Source organism: Rhinolophus sinicus, chromosome 14, assembly GCF_057876585.1.
Source record: "Rhinolophus sinicus isolate RSI-liver-muscle chromosome 14, RSI-T2T, whole genome shotgun sequence".
NCBI lineage: Eukaryota > Metazoa > Chordata > Mammalia > Chiroptera > Rhinolophidae > Rhinolophus > Rhinolophus sinicus.
This window is the reverse complement of record NC_142514.1, coordinates 100,435,664-100,454,271: the sequence shown is the minus strand read 5'-3', so window position 1 is coordinate 100,454,271 and position 18,608 is coordinate 100,435,664. Positions and strand designations below refer to the sequence as shown.

The 18,608-nt window shown below is 38.5% G+C and overlaps 1 protein-coding gene across 4 annotated transcripts in view; it reads left to right on the top strand.

Annotated features, from left to right (window-relative positions):
• LOC109437220 (uncharacterized) overlaps positions 1-17,372 on the top strand; it is a 235,906-nt gene extending 218,534 nt beyond the window's left edge. For all 4 annotated transcript variants that reach the window (XR_012497365.2, XR_012497362.2, XM_088791411.1 and 1 more), the window contains one exon: positions 13,877-17,372. Coding sequence is in view for 2 of the 4 variants with exons in the window: in XM_088791411.1 (XP_088647537.1) it covers positions 13,877-13,994 (118 nt within the window). In the remaining 2 variants the exon portion in view is untranslated. The remainder of the gene's footprint in view (positions 1-13,876) is intronic.
• The last annotated feature ends 1,236 nt before the right edge of the window (positions 17,373-18,608 follow it).

Sequence of the window (18,608 nt, the reverse complement as noted above, 5' to 3'; positions counted from 1 at the left end):
TAATACTCCATTATATAAATGTACCACAGTTTCTTAATCCAGTCGTCTACCGATGGACATTTCAGTTGTTTCCACATCTTGGCTATTGTGTATAGTGCTGCAATAAACATAGGGGTGCATAAATTTTTTTCAATTAGAGTTTTGGATTTCTTACGATCTAGCTATTCCACTCCGAGATATCTATCCGGAGAAATCCAAAACTCTATTTTCAGATTTTTGAGGAACCACCATACTGTTTTCCATAGTGGCTGCAGCAATCTGCAATCCCACCAACAGTGCATGAGGGTTCCCTTTTCTCCACATCCTCGCCAGCACTTGTTGTTTGTTGATTTATTGATGATAGCCATTCTGACTGGGGTTGTGGTTTTTATTTGCGTTTCTCTAATGATTAGTGAGGTTGAGCATTTTTTCACGTCTCTTTGCCATTTGTATGTCCTTTTTAGAAAAACGTCTCTTCATGTCCTCTGCCCATTTTTCAATTGGGTTGTTTCTTTTTTTGGAGTTGAGTGAGTTTTTTTTTTTTTTATAAATTTGGGGTATTAACCCCTTATTGGATATATCATTGGCAAATATCTTCTCCAATTCAGTAGGATCCCTTTTTGTTTTATTGATGGTTTCCTTTGCTGTGAAAAACTTTTTAATTTAATGTAATCCCACATGTTTATTTTTTCTCTTACTTCCAGTGCCTGAGGAGATAAAAATCAGTAAATATCTTACGCCGGGTAATGTCTGTAAACTTTCTTCCTATATTTTCTTTTAAGAATTTTATGACTTCAGATTTTACATTTAAATCTTTAATCCATTTTGAATTTATTCTTGTATATGGTGTAAGGAGGTGGTCCAGCTTCATTTTTTTGCATGTGTCTGTCCAGATTTCCCAACATCATTTATTGAATAGACTGTCTTTACCCCACCGTATGTTCTAGCTTCCATTGTCATAGATTAAATGACAATATAGGCATTGATTTATTTCTGGGCTCTCTATTCTATTCCATTGATCAATGTGTCTGTTTTTATGCCAGTACCATGCTGTTTGGATTACTGTAGACTTGTAGTATAATTTGATGTCAGGTATCATTATACCTCCCACTTTGTTATTTCTTTCTTATTTCTCAAGATTGCTGAGGCTATCTGGGGTTTTTATGGTTCCATATAAATTTTAGGATTATATGTTCTATTTCTGTGAAAAATGTCCTTGGTAGTTTGATAGGAATTGCGTGAGTCTGTATATTGCCTTAGGCAGTATGGACATTTTAACTATATTAATTCTTCCTATCCATGAACATGGTATGTGTTTCCATCTATTTGTATCTTCTTTCATTTCTTTCTTCAGTGTCTTATAATTTTCTGAGTACAGATATTTTACTTCTTTGGTTAAATTTATTCCCAGGTATTTTATAGTCTTTGAAGCAATTGTAAATGGGATTGTTTTCTTAATTTCTCCTTCTGATATTTTATGCAACTGAATTCTGAATATTAATTTTGTATCCTGCTACTTTACTAAATTCATCTATCAGTTCTAATAGTTTTTTGATGGAGTCTTTAGGGTTCTCTATATATAGTATCAGGTCATCTGCATATAATGTCAATTTTACTTCCTCCTTACCGATTTGGATGCCTTTTATTTCTTTTTCTTGTCTGATTGCTGTGGCTAGAACTTCCATCACTATGTTGAATAGAAGTGGAGAAAGTGAGCAAACTTGCCTTGTTCCTGATCTTAAGGGGAATGGTTTTAGCTTTTCCCCACTGAGTATGATGTTAGCTGTGGGTTTATCATATATGGCCTTTATTATGTTGAGATATGACCCCTGTATTCCCACTTTCTTAAGGGTTTTTATCATAAATGGCTGCTGGATTTTATCAGATGCTTTTTCTGTGTCTATTGATGTGATCATGTGATTTTTATTTTTCATTTTGTTAATGTGGTGTATCACATTAATTGATTTGTGGATGTTGAACCACCCTTGCATACCAGGAATGAATCCCACATGATCATGGTGTATGATCTTTTTAATGTATTGCTGAATTCTGTTTGCTAATATCTAGTTGAGGATTTTTGCATCTATGTTCATTAGAGATATTGGCCTGTAGTTTTCTTTTTCTGTAGTGTCTTTGTCTGATTTTGGGATCAGGGTGATAGTGGCCTCATAAAAAGTGTTTGGGAGCCTTCCCTCCTTCTGGATTTTTTAGAATAGCTTGAGGAGAATAGGGGATAATTCTTTTTTGAATGTTTTCTAAAATTCACCTGTAAAGCCATCTGGTCCAGGGGTTTTGTTTTTTGGGAGCTTGTTGATTACTGATTCAATTTCCCTGGTGGTAATCAGTCTATTCATGTTTTCTGTTTCTTCTTGAGTTAGCCTTGGAAGGTTGTATGCTTCTAGAAAATTATCCATTTCTTCCAGATTGTCTAATATGTAGGCATATAGTTGCTCATAGTAATTTCTCAAAATTTTTTGTATTTCTGTGGTGTCTGTTATCACTTTTCTTCTTTCATGTCTGATTTTATTAATTTTGGTCGACTCTTTTTTTTTGATGAGTCTGGCTAAAGGTTTGTCGATTTTGTTTATCTTCTATAAAAACCAACTCTTGGATTCATTGACCTTTTGCAATGTTTTTCTGGTTTCTCTTTCATTTATTTCCGCTCTCATCTTTATTATCTACTTCCTTGTAATTTCTTTGGGCTTATTTCACTGTTCGTTTTCCAGATCCCTTAAGTGTGAAGATGAACTGTTGACTAGTGATTTTTCTTGTTTTTTAGGTAAGCTTGCAATGCTATGAATTTCCCTCTTAGGACTGCTTTCGCTGCATCCCATAGATTTTGGGTCGTCATGTTTTTATTTTTGTTTGTCTCGAGATATCTTTTGATTTCTTCCTTGATCTCATGGTTGACCCATTTATTATTTAGTAACATTTATTCCGCCTCCATGAATTTGTGTGTCTTCCGGTTTTTTTCCTGTAGTTGATGTCTAATTTCATAGCACTGTGGTCAGAGAAGACAATTGATATGGTTTCAATTTTCTTAAATTTATCAAGACTTGTTTTGTGGCCTAACATATGGTCTATCTTGGAAAATGTTCCATGTGCCCTTGAGAAGAACGTGTATTCTGCAGCTTTGGGGTGAAATTCTCTGAAAATATTGATTAAATCCAACTGGTCTAATGTGTCACTTAAGGCTGTTGTTTGCATACTGATTTTCTGTCTGGAAGACCTGTCCCTTGTTGTCAGAGGTGTGTTGAAATCCCCTACTATGATAGTGTTACTGTTGATCTGTCTTTATGTCAGCCAATATCTGTTTTATATATTTAGGTGCTCCTATGTTGGGTGCATAGTTGTTTACTAGGGTTATGTCCTCTTGTCAGATCAATCCCTTTATTATTACATAGTGTCCTTCTTTGTCTTTTAATATATTCTTCATTTTAAAGTCTATGTTGTCAGATATAAGTATTGCAACTCCAGCTTTTTTCTCATTTCCATTTGCATGAAATATCTTACTCCAACCCTTCGCTTTCTTTTTTTTTAAATTTTTAAAAAAATTTATTAGGGTGACAAAGTTAGTAAAATTACATAGTTTTCAGGTGTACAATTCTGTATTACAGCATCTATAAATCCCTTGTGTGTTCACCACCCAGAGTCAGTTCTCCTTCCATCACCATATATTTGATCCCCCTTACCCTCATCTCCCACCCCCCACCCCCCTTATCCTCTGGTAACCACTAAACTATTGTCTGTGTCTATGAGTTTCTGTTTCTCATTTGTTTGTCTTGTTCTTTTGTTGTTTTTGGTTTATATACCACATATCAGTGAAATCATATGGTTCTCTGCTTTTTCTGTCTGACTTATTTCGCTCAGCATTACACTCTCAAGATCCATCCATGTTGTCACAAATGTTCCTATATCATCTTTTCTTACCACCGAATAGTATTCCATTGTGTATATATACCACAACTTCTTTACCCATTCATCTATCAAAGGACATTTTGGTGGTTTCCATGTCTTGGCCACTGCAAACAAAGCTGCAATGAACATTGGAGCACACGTATCTTTAGGTATAAATGTTTTCAGATTTTTTGGGTAGATACCCAGGAGAGGGATTGCTGGGTCATATGGTAATTCTATTCGTATTTTTTTGAGGAACCTCCACACTGCCTTCCATAACGGCTACACCAGTCTGCATTCCCACCAACAGTGTATGAGGGTTCCTTTTTCTCCACAGCCCCTCCAACATTTGTTACTATTTGTCTTGTTGATGATAGCCATTCTGACTGGGGTGAGGTGATATCTCATTGTGGTTTTGATTTGCATTTCTCTGATGATTAGTGATGTTGAGCATTTTTTCATATGTCTATTTGCCATTTGTATATCCTCTTTGGAGAAATGTCTCTTCAGGTCTTCTGCCCATTTTTCAATTGGGTTATTTGTTTTTTCATTGTTGAGTTGCATGAGTTCCTTGTATATTTTGGATATTAGCCCCTTATCAGAGGCACTATTTGCAAAAATCTTCTCCCATTCAGTTGGTTGCCTCTTTATTTTGTCGATGGGTTCTTATGCTGTGCAGAAGCTTTTAAGTTTGATATAGTCCCATTCGTTTATTTTAGCTTTTACTTCCATTGCCTGTTTTTCGTATTTTTGATATGTTTGTTTGTGTTGAGTGTTGGTTATTTTTACACGTGAGTGTGTTTGTTTTTTTTTGTTGTTGTACTTGTTGGTTTGTTTTGTTCTGAAAATGCGCTGCATGAGAGCACAGCCTAAGAGGCACAAGAATCAACATACCCAGAGACCAACTCCAGACCAAACCAGAGAATTACCGGGTTTGACCTACAAGTGACACACCCAAAGGGAATTCTCTACAGGCACAAGAGCCCACAAAGGCCAAGCCCTCACACAACTGCTCATACATTGTGGGCATAGCCAATTTTCATAGCTAGTCAGCCTGGGGGTCAATCTCACCCATTGACAAGCCAAAAGCAATTAAAGTTCAACTTCAATAGGACAAAGGGACACCTCTGGAACACAGACACAGGAGAAGAGGGAGACTGTGCAATTCCAATATAAAGGACAGATACTACATAAGACCACCCAGGAAAGACTGAGAGACATAGAGAATCTACCTAATACATTGACGCAAACACAGAGTGACAGCCAGAATGAGGAAACAAAGAAACATGTCCCAAATCACAGATCAGAAGAAAAGAACTAAATGACAGAGGCAACCAAGCTATCAGGGACAGAGTTTAGAACACTGATTATAAGAATGTTTAAATAACTTAGTGAGAATCTCAACTAAGAGATGGCAAACATAAAGAAGGATACAGATATTGTAAAAAATAACGAGTCAGAATTAAAGAATACAATAACTGAAATGAAGAACATACTCAAAGGAATTACCAGCAGTTTAGATGAAGCAGAGTATTGAATCAGCAATTTAGAACACAAGATAGCATATCGGAACAACAAAAAGAAAAAATAATAAAACAATGAAAATAGTTTAAGTGACCTGTGGGATAACATCAAGAACAACAACATGTGCATCATAGAAATACCAGAAAGAGAAGAGTGGGAGCAAGGGATCGAGAACATATTTGAGGAAATAATGACAGAAAACTTCCCTAACTTGGTGAAGGAAATTGACATACAAGCCCAGGAAGCACAGAGAGTTCCAAATACGATGAACCCAAACAGGTCCATACCAAGATACATTATAGTTAAAATGGCAAAGGTTAAAGACAAAGAGAGAATGCAGCAAGAGATAGCTACAGTGCTACGTTGGTTTTCGAATGTCACCATTGACGAACATTTTGGTTTACGAATGCTGTAAATATTATGGACCTATGGAATCATTAGATAGTAAAATTCATGCTAAATTTGCAGTTTTAGGTGTTGATTTAAAGGTCTCAAACAAATTAATCCCTTTTGCATTACTTTCTATGGGGAAACTGTGCCTCGGTTTTTGAATGTTTCAGAACTCGAATGGTCTTCCAGAATGGATTATGTTCGAAAACCGAGGTACCACTGTACTTACTTACAAGGGATCTACCATAAGACTATCAGCGACTTTTCTAATACATGGAGGCTGAATAACATGTTACTAAATAGAGAGTGGGTCAACAATGAGATCAAGGAAGAAATAAAACGATACCTCAAGACAAACAAAAATGAAAACAAAATGACCCTAAACCTATGGAATACAGTGAAAGCAGTCCCAAGAGGGAAATTCATAGCAATGCAGGCCTCCCTAAAGAAACAAGAAAAATCTCAAATCAACCGTCTATCCTTACACCTAAGGGAACTGGCAAAAGAACAGCAAAATAAGCCCAAAGGGAGTGCAAGGAAGAAAATAATAAAGATCAGAGTGGAAATGAATGAAATAGAGACTCCCCCCCCCAAAAAAAAAAAATACAGACAATCAATGAAATCAAGAGAAGGTTTTTTTTTTTAAAAGATAAACAAAATCAACAAACCTTTAGCCAGACTCATCAAGAAAACGAGAGAGAATCCAAATTAATAAAATCAGAAATGAAAGAGGAGAAGTGACAACAGACACCACAGAAATACAAAAAATTTAAAAAATACTATGAGCGACTATATGCCAAAAAATTAGACAATCTGCAAGAAATGGATCATTTTCTAGAAGCATACAACCTTCCAAGGCTGAATCAAGAAGAAACGGAAAATCTGAATAGACGATTACTACCAGTGAAATTGAATCAGTAATCAACGAGCTCCCAATAAGTAAGAGCCCTGGGCCAGAGGGCTTTACAGGTGAATTTTACCAAACATTCAAAAAAGAATTCTCCTCTAACTATTCCAAAAAATCCAGACCGAGGGAAGTCTCCCAAACTCTTTTCACAAGGCCACTATCACCCTGATCCCCAAAACAGGCAAAGATATTACAAAAAAGGGAAACTACAGGCTGATATCCCTAATGAACATAAATGCAAAAATCCTCAACAAAATATTAGCAAACAGAATTCAGGAATACATTAAAAAGATCATACACTATGATCAAGTGGGATTCTTTCCTGGTATGCAAGATTGGTTCAATATCCACAAATCAATTGATACACCACATTAACAAAATGAAAGATAAAAATCACATGGTCATATCAATAGATGCAGAAAAAGCATTTGACAAAATCCAGCAGCCATTTACGATAAAAACTTTTAGCAAAGTGGGAATAGAGGGATCATATCTCAACATAGTAAAGGCCATATATGATAAACCCACAGCAAACATCATACTCAATGGGGAAAAGCTAAAACCATTTCCCTTAAGATCAGAAACGAGACAAGTTTGCCCACTTTCACCACTTTTATTCAACATAGTTCTGGAAGTTCTAGCCACAGCAATCAGACAAGAAAAAGAAATAAAATGCATCCAAATCCGAAAAGAGGAAGTAAAAGTGTCATTATATGCAGATGACCTGATACTATATATAAAGAAACCTAAAGACTCCACCAAAATACAATTAGAACTGATAAATGAATGTAGTAAAGTAGCAAGATACAAAATTAATATTCAGAATAAGTTGCACTTGTATTCAACAACAAGGAACTATCAGAAGGAGAAATTAAGAAAACATTTCTACTTACAATTGCTTCAAAAACTATAAAATAATTAGGAATAAATTTAACCAAAGAAGTAAAGACCTGTACAAACAAAATTGTAAGAAACTGAGGACAGAAATGAAAGAAGATACAAATAGATGGAAACACATACCATGTTCATGTATAGGAAGAATTAATATAGTTAAAATGTCCATATTACCTAAGGAAATATATAGATTCAATACAATTCCAATCAAATTACCAATGACATTTTTCACAGAAATAGAACATATATCCTAAAATTTGTATGGAACCATAAAAGACCCCAAATAGCTACAGCAAACTTGAGAAATAAGTACAAAGAGGGAGGCATCATGCTACCTGACATCAAATCATACCACAAGTCTACAGTACTCAAAACAGCATGGTACTGGCATAAAAACAGATACATAGATCAATGGAACACAATAGACAACCCAGAAATAAATCCATACCTATATAGTCATTTAATATATGACAATGGAAGCAAGAGTTTACGTTAGAGAAAAGACAGTCTATTCAATAAATGGTGCTGGGAAAACTGGACAGACACATGCAAAAACTTGAAGCTGGATCACCTCCTTATGCCATAAACGAGAATAAATTCAAAATGGATTGAAGATTTAAATGTAAGATCTGAAACCATAAAACTCCTTGAAGAAAACATAGGAGATAAGTTTGCAGACATTACCCTTAGTAATATTTTTACTGATATATCCCCTCAGGAAAGAGAAGAAAAAGAAAAAATACACATATGAGATTACATCAAACAAAAAAGTTGTTTCACAGCAAAGGAAATCATCAATAAAACAAAAAGACATCTTACTGAATGGAAGACGATATTTGTGAATGACACATCTGATAAGGGGTTAATACCCAAAATTAATAAAAACCTCATTCAACTCAACAACATAAAAACAAACAACCCAATGGGTCATCAAAATAGTGGCGTGAGGTGAGCCTTTGGAAATATCCACTGGAATTTATAGCAAATTGAACAGCTATAACTCCACAAAGGACCCCCTGCACAGCAGACAGGCAAGACAAAGAAGCTCACTACTGAACTCACCTAAAGGTGGGAAAATTGCACGAGCAGGGGAGGAGGGAAAAAAGAAGTGCGGAGACGGAGCCACGCAGGCAAAGGACGCAGACCTAGCTCAGTGCTTCAAGCTCACTGCATCCCAGAACTAACACAGTCCCATGAGAGGGAAGAACTCGGATTTCCTAGGGCTCTGTTTATGGCCCACAGGGCTGAGGGGACAGCATATAACACGGCTGAACCTAACGCTCACAGCAGACCCTCGGAGCAAAGACTGAGGGAAGAAGGCTGAAAACGGTGGTTTAACCCCTCACTGCCGAGCAGAGAACAGAAGCCTTAGGCACTGAGACTAGCCACCCACTCCCTGCCCTCCCAGAGCTCATCCCGACTCCACCTGTCCAGTGCTAGAAGCAGAACAGTAGCAGTGTCAGATCAAAACAACAGAAAATCTGCAGTTCTGAGAACTGTGGTCTGCAGACACAGATTTGCAGCCCAACTAGTTCTGGCAAAGGGGAGGGAGCTGTGGAAACAGGACCGGCTGTGGTGGTGGTCGCTGCCATTGCTCTGGGCCACCTCTCACAACTCACCCCGCCCCTGACCCCACCTATCTGGGCAGATCCCTGCAGGAGTAAACAGAACTGCTGAAACACACGGGCTCTGAATCTGGTGCAGGAAGAGCTTTGGAACATCAAAAGCTCTCCGCATACCCACCGGGACACTGCGCCCTGTGACCCAGGTGAACTATTAACAGAGGAGAAGCCCATCTCCCAGGGAATCCCCCCATTGTGTGAGAAGCAGGAATAGTGCAGAGAAAACATAGCACTACCGTGTGAGAGAGAAAAAAAAGGCTGCAGTTGGAGAGAAAATAAAACATTCTACCAACAAGTACTGGAAAACAAAAGAAAGACCTCTTCTTATCAACCTGTTGCAGAAGCCCCTCCTGTAGATGTCTGGGAAGAGAAATAATAAATCATTAATTGCCATGAATAACCAAGGCAACAAGACAGATCAGAAAGAAAGTGAAAAGTCTCCAGAAAAGGAACTTAAAGATATGGAAATATGTGACTTAAATGACAGAGAATTGAAGATGGCAGTTCTGAAAAACTCAACGAGATGCAAGAAAACACAGACAGGCAGTTCAATGAACTCCGAAACACAATCAAAGAACAACATGAGCATTTTACGAAAGAGACTGAAATTTTAGAAAGGAACCAAATAGAATTTCTGGAGATTAAGAACTCAATAGAAGAAATTAAGAATGAAATAGCCAGCTTAGGTAGTAGAGTTGACAAGATGGAGGAAAGAATCAGTGACATTGAAGATAGAAACCTGGAAATGACACAGATGGAAGAAGAAAGAGACTTGAGACTTAAAAGAAATGAAAGAACTCTACAAGAACTTTCTGACTCCATCAGAAAGAGCAATATAAGAATAATGGGCATATCAGAAGGAGAAGAAAGAGAGAAGGAAACAGAGAATGTATTCAAACAAATTGTTGACGAGAACTTCCCAAACTTGTGGAAAGAACTGGATCATCGAATCCAAGAAGCAAATAGAACACCTAATTACTTCAATCCCAACAGGCCTTCTCCAAGGCACATTGTATTGAAGCTGTCTAAAATCAACGACAAAGACAGAATCCTCAAGGCAGCCAGGGAAAGAAGACGGTAACCTACGGTAAGCCCATTAGATTATCATCAGATTTGCAGCAGAAACACTACAAGCCAGGAGGGAGTGGAACCAATTATTCAAACTATTGAAAGAGAGAAACTATGAGCCAAGAATAATATATCCAGCAAAGATATCCTTTAGATATGAAGGAGGAATAAAGACCTTTCCAGACATACAGAAGCTGAGGGAATTTCTAACATACGACCTGCACTAGAAGAAATACTAAAGGAAACTACTCGAACACCTTCAACAGGGACAATTTGTGGCAACCAAAACATAAAAAGGGGGAGAGTAAAGGCCTGAACCAGAATATGGGAATGGAGAAAGTAAGCGTGCTGAAGAAAATGGAATACTCTAAATATCAAACTTTCTTTTACATATACTTAAGGGTAACCACCCCAAAACAATCCAGAACAGAAATATATACTGTAATAAAAGAAGAAACAGAGGGAAACATCATAGAATACCACCACACAGAAATAATAGACAACAACAAAAAGGCAAAGAAACAATGGAGACACAGCCTTACCAGAAAACTAAAGAAAGAATGACAGGAAATCCTCACATATCAATAATCACCCTAAATGTAAATGGACTGAACTCACCAATAAAAAGGCACAGAGTAGCAGATTGGATCCAAAACTATACCCAACCATATGCTGTCTCCAAGAGACGCATCTCAGCTACAAGGACAAGCACAGACTCAAAGTGAAAGGGTGGAAATTGACACTCCAGCAAATGGTATCCAGAGAAAATCAGGTGTAGCCATACTGATATCAGATGAAGCAGACTTCAGGGTGAAAAGGATAACAAGAAACAAAGATGGACATTTCATAATGTTAAGGGGACGATACAACAAGAAGACGTAACAGTCATCATTATTTATGCCCCCAATCAGGGAGCACCGAAATATACCAAGCAACTTCTAACAGAACTAAAGGGAGAAATTGACCAAAACACAATTATAGGAGGAGACCTAAATACATCATTGACTGCTATGGATAGATCATCCAAACAGAAAATAAATAATGAAATAGTAGCCCTAAATGACACATTAGATGAAATGGACATAATTGACATTTATAGAGCACTTCATCCTAAAACATCAGACTATACATTCTTTTCTAGTGTACATGGAACATTCTCAAGGATAGACCATATATTGGGACATAAAATCAGCCTCAGCAAATTTAAGAAGATTGAAATCATACCATGCATATTCTCTGATCACAAGGCTTTGAAATTGGATATCAACTGCAAAAAGAAAGCAGGAAAAAACACAAATACATGGAGATTAAACAACATACTTTTAAAGAATGACTGGGTCAAAGAAGAAATTAGAGGAGAGATCAAAAGATACATAGAAACAAATGACAATGAAAATACATCCTACCAAAATTTTTGGGATGCAGCGAAAGCAGTTTTAAGACGGAAATTTATATCATTACAGGCCAATCTCAAGAAACAAGAAAAATCCCCAATAAATAACCTCATGTTACACCTTAAAGAACTAGAAAAAGAAGAACAAGTAAAACCCAAGGTCAGCAGAAGAAAGGAAATAATAAAAATCAGAGCAGAACTCAATGAAATAGAGAACAAAAAGACAATAGCAAAAATTAATGTGACAAAGAGCTGGTTCTTTGAAAAGATTAATAAAATGGCTAGACTCACTAAGACTCACTAAGATAAAAAGAGAGAAGGCACTAATTAACAAAATCAGAAATGAAAAAGTGGAAGTTATCACGGACACCACAGAAATACAAAGGATCATCCAAGAATACTATGAAGGACTATATGCCACCAAATTCAATAACCTAGAAGAAATGGACAAGTCTTAGAAACATATAGCCTTCAATGCTGAACCATGAAGAACTGGAAAATCTAAACAGACCGATCACCAGTAACGAAATTGAATCAGTCATCCAAAACCTTCCCAAAGGCAAAAGTCCAGGACCAGATGGTTTCACTAGTGAATTCTACCAAACCTTCAAAGAGGATCTAATACCAATCCTGCTCAAACTCTTCCAAAAAATTGAAGAAGGGACAGTACCCCTAACTCATTTTATGAGGCCAACATTACCCTGATACCAAAACCTGGTAAGGACAACACACAAAAGGAAAACTACAGACCAATATCTCTGATGAATACCGATGCAAAAATCCTAAATAAAATTCTAGCAAATCGAATACAACAATGCATTAAAAAGATTATTCATCATCACGACCAAGTGGGGTTATTCCCCGGAGTACAAGGATGGTTCAACATCTGCAAATCCATCAATGTGATACATCACATAAACAAAATAAATGACAAAAATCATATGATTATATCAATTGATGCAGAAAAAGCATTTGACAAGATACAACATCCATTTATGATTAAAACACTTAATAAAATAGGTATAGAAGGAAAATACCTTAACATAATAAAGGTCATATATGACAAGCCCTCAGCTAATCTCATAATTAATGGTGAAAAACTGAAGCCCTTTGCTCTACATTCAGGAACACGACAGGGCTGTCCCCTATCACCTCTGCTTTTCAACATAGTGTTGGAAGTCCTTGCCAGAGCAATCAGGCAAGAGAAAGAAAAAAAAGGCATCCAAATTGGGAATGAAGAAGTTAAATTATTACTCTTTGCAGATGACATGATGCTATAAATAGAGAACCCTAAAGACTCCACCAAAAAGCTATTAGAAATAATCAGCAAATACAGTAAAATTGCTGGCTACAAAATCAACATACAAAAGTCTATTGCATTCCTATATACTAACAATGAAATCTCAGAAAAAGAAATACAAGAAAACAATTCCTTTTTTCAATTGCAGCAAAAAGAATAAAATACCTAGGAATAAAAAACAAACGAACAAACAACCAAACAAACAAACAAAAACTAAGGACTTCAAAGTGAGCATTTCTTTGAAAATGTTTTTGAAAAACCCTATACAAATCATAAGGCACAAAATAAATGGATTTGAATACATCGGCATTAGAGATTTCTGATTAAAAAAAACACACACAAAAAAAGCAGTCGAAACAAAATTAACAGAGGTACCAGACTGGGAGTCGATATTTTTAGATGTCTAAAGCTGACAAAGGTTTAATATCCAGCATGTACAAAAAACTACAAATCCATACAAAAAACACAAGGATCTAATAAATAAAAGGGAATAGGCTATAAATAGGCCATTCACAAAAGTGGCTATTTGAAGAACCACCATATTTTGCTGTGTATAATGCACACTATTTTGCCCCCATTTTTGAGGAAAAAATAAGAATGCGCACTATACATGGGTAGTACTAATTCCGTATCTGTACAAGTATACATATTTTTAATTCTTTTATTTATACTTATGAGTTAAAAATGTAACTCTAGAAATCAATAATGATATCTGTACGCAAAATAATAGCCTGTAATATGATAATCACTTTTGTTGAACTTATGATGAACTTCCTTTTTTTTTTTGAATTGCCACCTTTTTTTTAAAAAAAAGACTTTATTGGGGAAGGGGAACAGGACTTTATTGGGGAACAGTGTGCACTTCCAGGACTTTTTTCCAAGTCAAGTTGTTGTCCTTTCAGTCTTAGTTGTGGAAGGCGCAGCTCAGCTCCAGGTCCAGTTGCCATTGCTGGTTGCAGGGGGCGCAGCCCACCATCCATTTGGGGACTCGAGGAGTTGAACCGGCAACCTTGTGGTTGAGAGCTCACTGGCCCATCTGGAAATCGAACTGGCAGCCTTCGGAGTTAGGAGCACGTAGCTCCAACAGCCTGAGCCACTGGGCCGACCCTTATGATGAACTTTCAGTGATGAAGAGTTCTTGGCCTTCTATAATGCGTAAGTATCATAAATTTGTTACCGGTACATAAAATTTCTTGTACCTTGTATCTGTTCTTGTGTTTTGTAATTATTTGTTACATAAAATTTATTGTACCATAATGTTAAAAAATAAATGCTAAAATTCCTTTATAATACAAAAACAAATACCTAAATGTAAACAAATAAAAATTTGAATTAAAAAATTAAAAAGAAAGACTTTTTCCCTGAAAGTTTGGTCCAAAAACGTAGGTGTGCATTATACTTGAGAACGCATTATATATGGCAAAGTACGGTAATAACTATATGAACAGTTGCTTTAACACAAATTAAAATAAGAAGGTACCTCCTCAGACTGTCAAAAATTAGAATATTGGGATCATATCAATTACTAGTGAGGAGGTGGGAAAGAGAAACACCTCAGTCCCTGTTGGTGGGAAGTGTAGCCATGACGCAGAGAAGTCTGGCCAATCTTGTACTGAGGGTCTGCACCTTCACCTGGTCACTGGCACTCATTGTTGGGTGTATGATTTCAGAGAGTCTCTTGTAGGCCCACAAGAGACATGTGCAAGTCATGATGGTCAGGATCTGAGCCGGTCTGGTGTCCTTCACTGGGGGATGGGTAAACAAAATGTGGCGTGTGCATCTGATGAAACCCCATGCAGCCATCAGAAGTAATGAACTGTGTCTATGTTCCGCAATTTGGGAAGGTCTCACAAGCAATCCAGAGGGGAGGAATGTAAGAGACAGAATGGAATTGATAGCGTGAAACCATGTCTTCATATTTCAAGATATATACTACACTATGTTTTCAAAGGGTGCCCATATATCTAAATAAACAAAACTCCAAACATTAGAATGGAAGGACATTTTAATGCCTCAGGTTTGACAGACATTTTAATGCAGCTACACCAGAATGCTGCTTACTTATTACCCTGAAATGTGTGCTGTAGAGACTCTTTACTCTTACTTGGTACTAGGGTGGGGTTTGTGGATGGGGTGAACAGACCGCTTTGCTCATAACTTGGCAATGAGAGCAAGCTAAAAGTTTAATAGCTGGTTTAGAGGCCACATCAAGTTTCTTCATGTCAAAATGGATTAATCAAGATGTCACTTATCCTCCCAGAAATAGGCCCTGTTAAAAGGCCCTGTTCCAGTAAGTCCTCTGGTCTGTGTAGGGGCTAATATTACCTTCTGTGAAGTTTATTTGCCCTGTGAATCCCTGTGCTCCTGAATCCCTGTGCTCCTTAAAACAGGAACATTGGTCTTTCCGGGGGACCACAGTGGGGGCCAAGGCTCATGCTCTGGGGTCCCAGGTTTCATTAGCCTCCCCCTCGGCCTCACCTTAGTGACACTGTTGCCTCTCTGTTTTCATTTAGATACAAAAAGAAAAAAGTAATAAATAAGACCAGAAAGAAAAAAAAAGCTAAAGAATAAAACAGCAAAAACAGATAGCTTTAGCAAAAAGACAAAAATCTCTACTGAATGGGACCGTAAAGGGCCAAATAAGATCTTTTGTCTAAATTAAAAATAACTAAGCCATAAATCAGGGAGCCTGAGGTTTGGGGTGTGAAGCTTCCAGAGGCTGCAGCATAGCGCCAGGCACAGGGGTCCAGGCCTGAGATGCCCCACCTGCTGGGACAGAGCTGACTGACAGTCTCTCCCACCGACGGTCTACAGTTCTGGCCTCCAGAGGCCCCTTCTCTGGCCTTTGCCCAGGTCGTCCTTGCCCCCTCCCTTCCTTCTGACTTCCCCCTCACGCAGTGCCTGCCTGCCCAGCAGGCAAGAGAGGAGTCATAACGTATGGGCTCCAGTCCCAGTTCTGTCTCCTACTAGCCCTGGGACCTGGGCAAATAGCTGAGTCTCAACTTCCTTATCTCTCAAAAGGGGAGAATCATAACATTGGCTCTGCCTGCCTCCCAGGCTTCCTTTGGAACCCTAGGGCACCAAGAAAAGCTAAGAGAGTTTTACTGATGGAAGCTGAGCTCAGGACTCCCTCCCCAAGAAGCCCTGCATGAGTGCTTCCATCCTTAGAGAATGCACCCCGTTATCTTTTAACTGAGCACTGTTAACACCGAAGATATCTCCTCCGTGCCTCGAAAAGTGTTAATTGATTAACTGATTAAAAGATCTTGCATTCTCATTATTACCCTGCCTCTCCAACCAGACTGTGAACTTTTGGAAAAATAAACCTTTTCTTTCTCCTCGCTCCCTTCCATTTATCCTATCAAACATCTATGTTCCAAGCCCAGTTCTAGGCCTCAGAAACACCAGAATCAGTCCTACCCTCAGAAACTTGCATTCTGGGTGGTAGAGGAGGGAGGAGACAGTTAAAAATCAAGGAAACAAACATAGCAAAAGTAACTACAGAATCTGAGAAGTGCAATGAACACAAAAAAGAGACTGAGACAGGGAGCCACTGAGATGGGGATCTACTTTAGGTAGCGTGGACACAGCAGGTCTCTCCCTGGGCAGGGGACATAAAGGCAGGTGGAAAGATGAGAAAGATCTGGCTAGCGGCCCAGCAGTGGAGCTGAGTGGGAGTGCTCCAGGGAGAAGGAACCAGGTCTGCAATGTCACCTGCCCCCCCCCCCCCCCCAAGTTTCACAGTTAGGAAAGGTAGCCCCTATGACTGGAGTAAACATTGAAGCAGGAGGGGGTGAAAAGGAAGGAGGTGACGTCTGAGAGGAATCAGGAAATCAGGAGCCAGATTGCATGGTGGATCCTTATGGGCCAAGAAGGGGCTATGGATTTTGTTTTCAGGGCCACAGGAAGTTACAGAAGGGTTTTAAGCAGGAGAGCTATGTGATCTATTTTATACTTTTGCGACGCTCTCTCAGGAATTGAAGAGGATGTTAAACACACAATGAGAATGAAATCAGTCATCCAGAATGTGGGACATCCTATACTACAGATGACCTTACTGAAGAAGGTAGTGAGTCATCAGCCACATGCAGTGGATAGGCCTTGTTTGCATCCTGATTTGAATAAACCAACTATAAAAAGTTGTTTGTGAGGCAACGGGGGAAATTTGAACATAAACTGAGTATTAGATAATATTGAGAAGCTTGTTAATTTTGTGATGTGTGTTTATGGCATTGTTATTAGGTTAAAGGTAAAGAAGTCCTTATCTATTAGAGATACATATTGAAAAATTTACAGGTGAAATGAATAATGTGTGATATTTGCTTTTAAACACTTCAGAAAAAGAAATTTGTTGTAAACCTGAAACTAATATAAAATAATATTGAATGTCAAATGTAATTGGGGAAAAAAATTGATAATAAAAAAAATAAAAAAAGAAAAAAAAAGAAATTTGTGTCGGGGAGAATAGATTAAATGAAATTAGCAAAATGTTGATGTGTTTTAAAGCTGGGTTCATTATATCAGCTTCTGAAATTTTCCATAACAAAAAGTAATTTTTTTTTTTAAGTTCCCTGGCTTGCTGTGGTGTCACAGTTTGTGGTGCCCACAGTGTGCAGTGCCTGGGAACTAGTCCCCGTGGGTGAAACTCTCTCTGAGGGCCGAGGAGCAGGGGCCTATAAGGTGCAAGTCTGGGAACACTTTGTGGGGTGATGGGGAGGAACTAGTAGGGAACAATCTGTGGACACTCTGCTCACTGCCCCAGTCATGGGCCCAGCCTGTCCACAGCAGAAGGGTTTGACCATGAGCTGTAGACTCAGACAGACCTGGGGCAATTCCCAAGTTGGCTAGTTGCTTTCTGTTACCTTGGGTAGAGCTGCTCAGTTCTTATCTGAAAAACGAGAATCATTATAGTACATTTCCCATTGGTTGTTATAGTATTAAATAGAAGCTATAAAGCCCCAAGCTCAGTGCCAGTGTCATGCAGGGTGTCATGTGGGGTCTCTGGTCCCGCTCCCCACATAAGAACGCAGGCTATGGTGAGGCCAAAAGGGAACACCGACGGAGCCATAGATAGGGGACTCATACCACTATATTCTCGCTGGCGGCTGGGCGAGACACACGCAGTAGTATCCACACGATCCGCAGTCCGCCATTCACTTCCTCTGCCTGCCAACCAACCAACCAATCAATGCAGTCTGGCAGTCACATCAGTAGCCAATTGGCTAACCAGTTACAGCTGATGGCCAACAAATCACAGTCGATGGTCATTCACCACCCGAACTAGGACCTCCCCACTCAAGGCTGAGAGCCTGGAAACTGCTCTCTGGGACTCTGTCCCCACAGCCAGGTAATGGTTACTACTCAATTCCTCGTGGTGTTGTTGACATGGCAAAGAATGGGCTGCGGCACAGCATGACTGGATTCTGGAACCTTCTTTTGGGGATTAGTGTCCAGTATCTAGAAAGCCGAGGCCAAATACATGTGTTGAAGTACATGAGTCATCACACATGAACACACACCTCTGGCTTTCATTCACCCACCTGCACACATAGACACCTCTCCAGGGGGGCTCATCATGGCAAAGCCTGAGCAGGCTTGGAGTATGACCTCTAGGAAAGGTTTGGAATGGTCCTT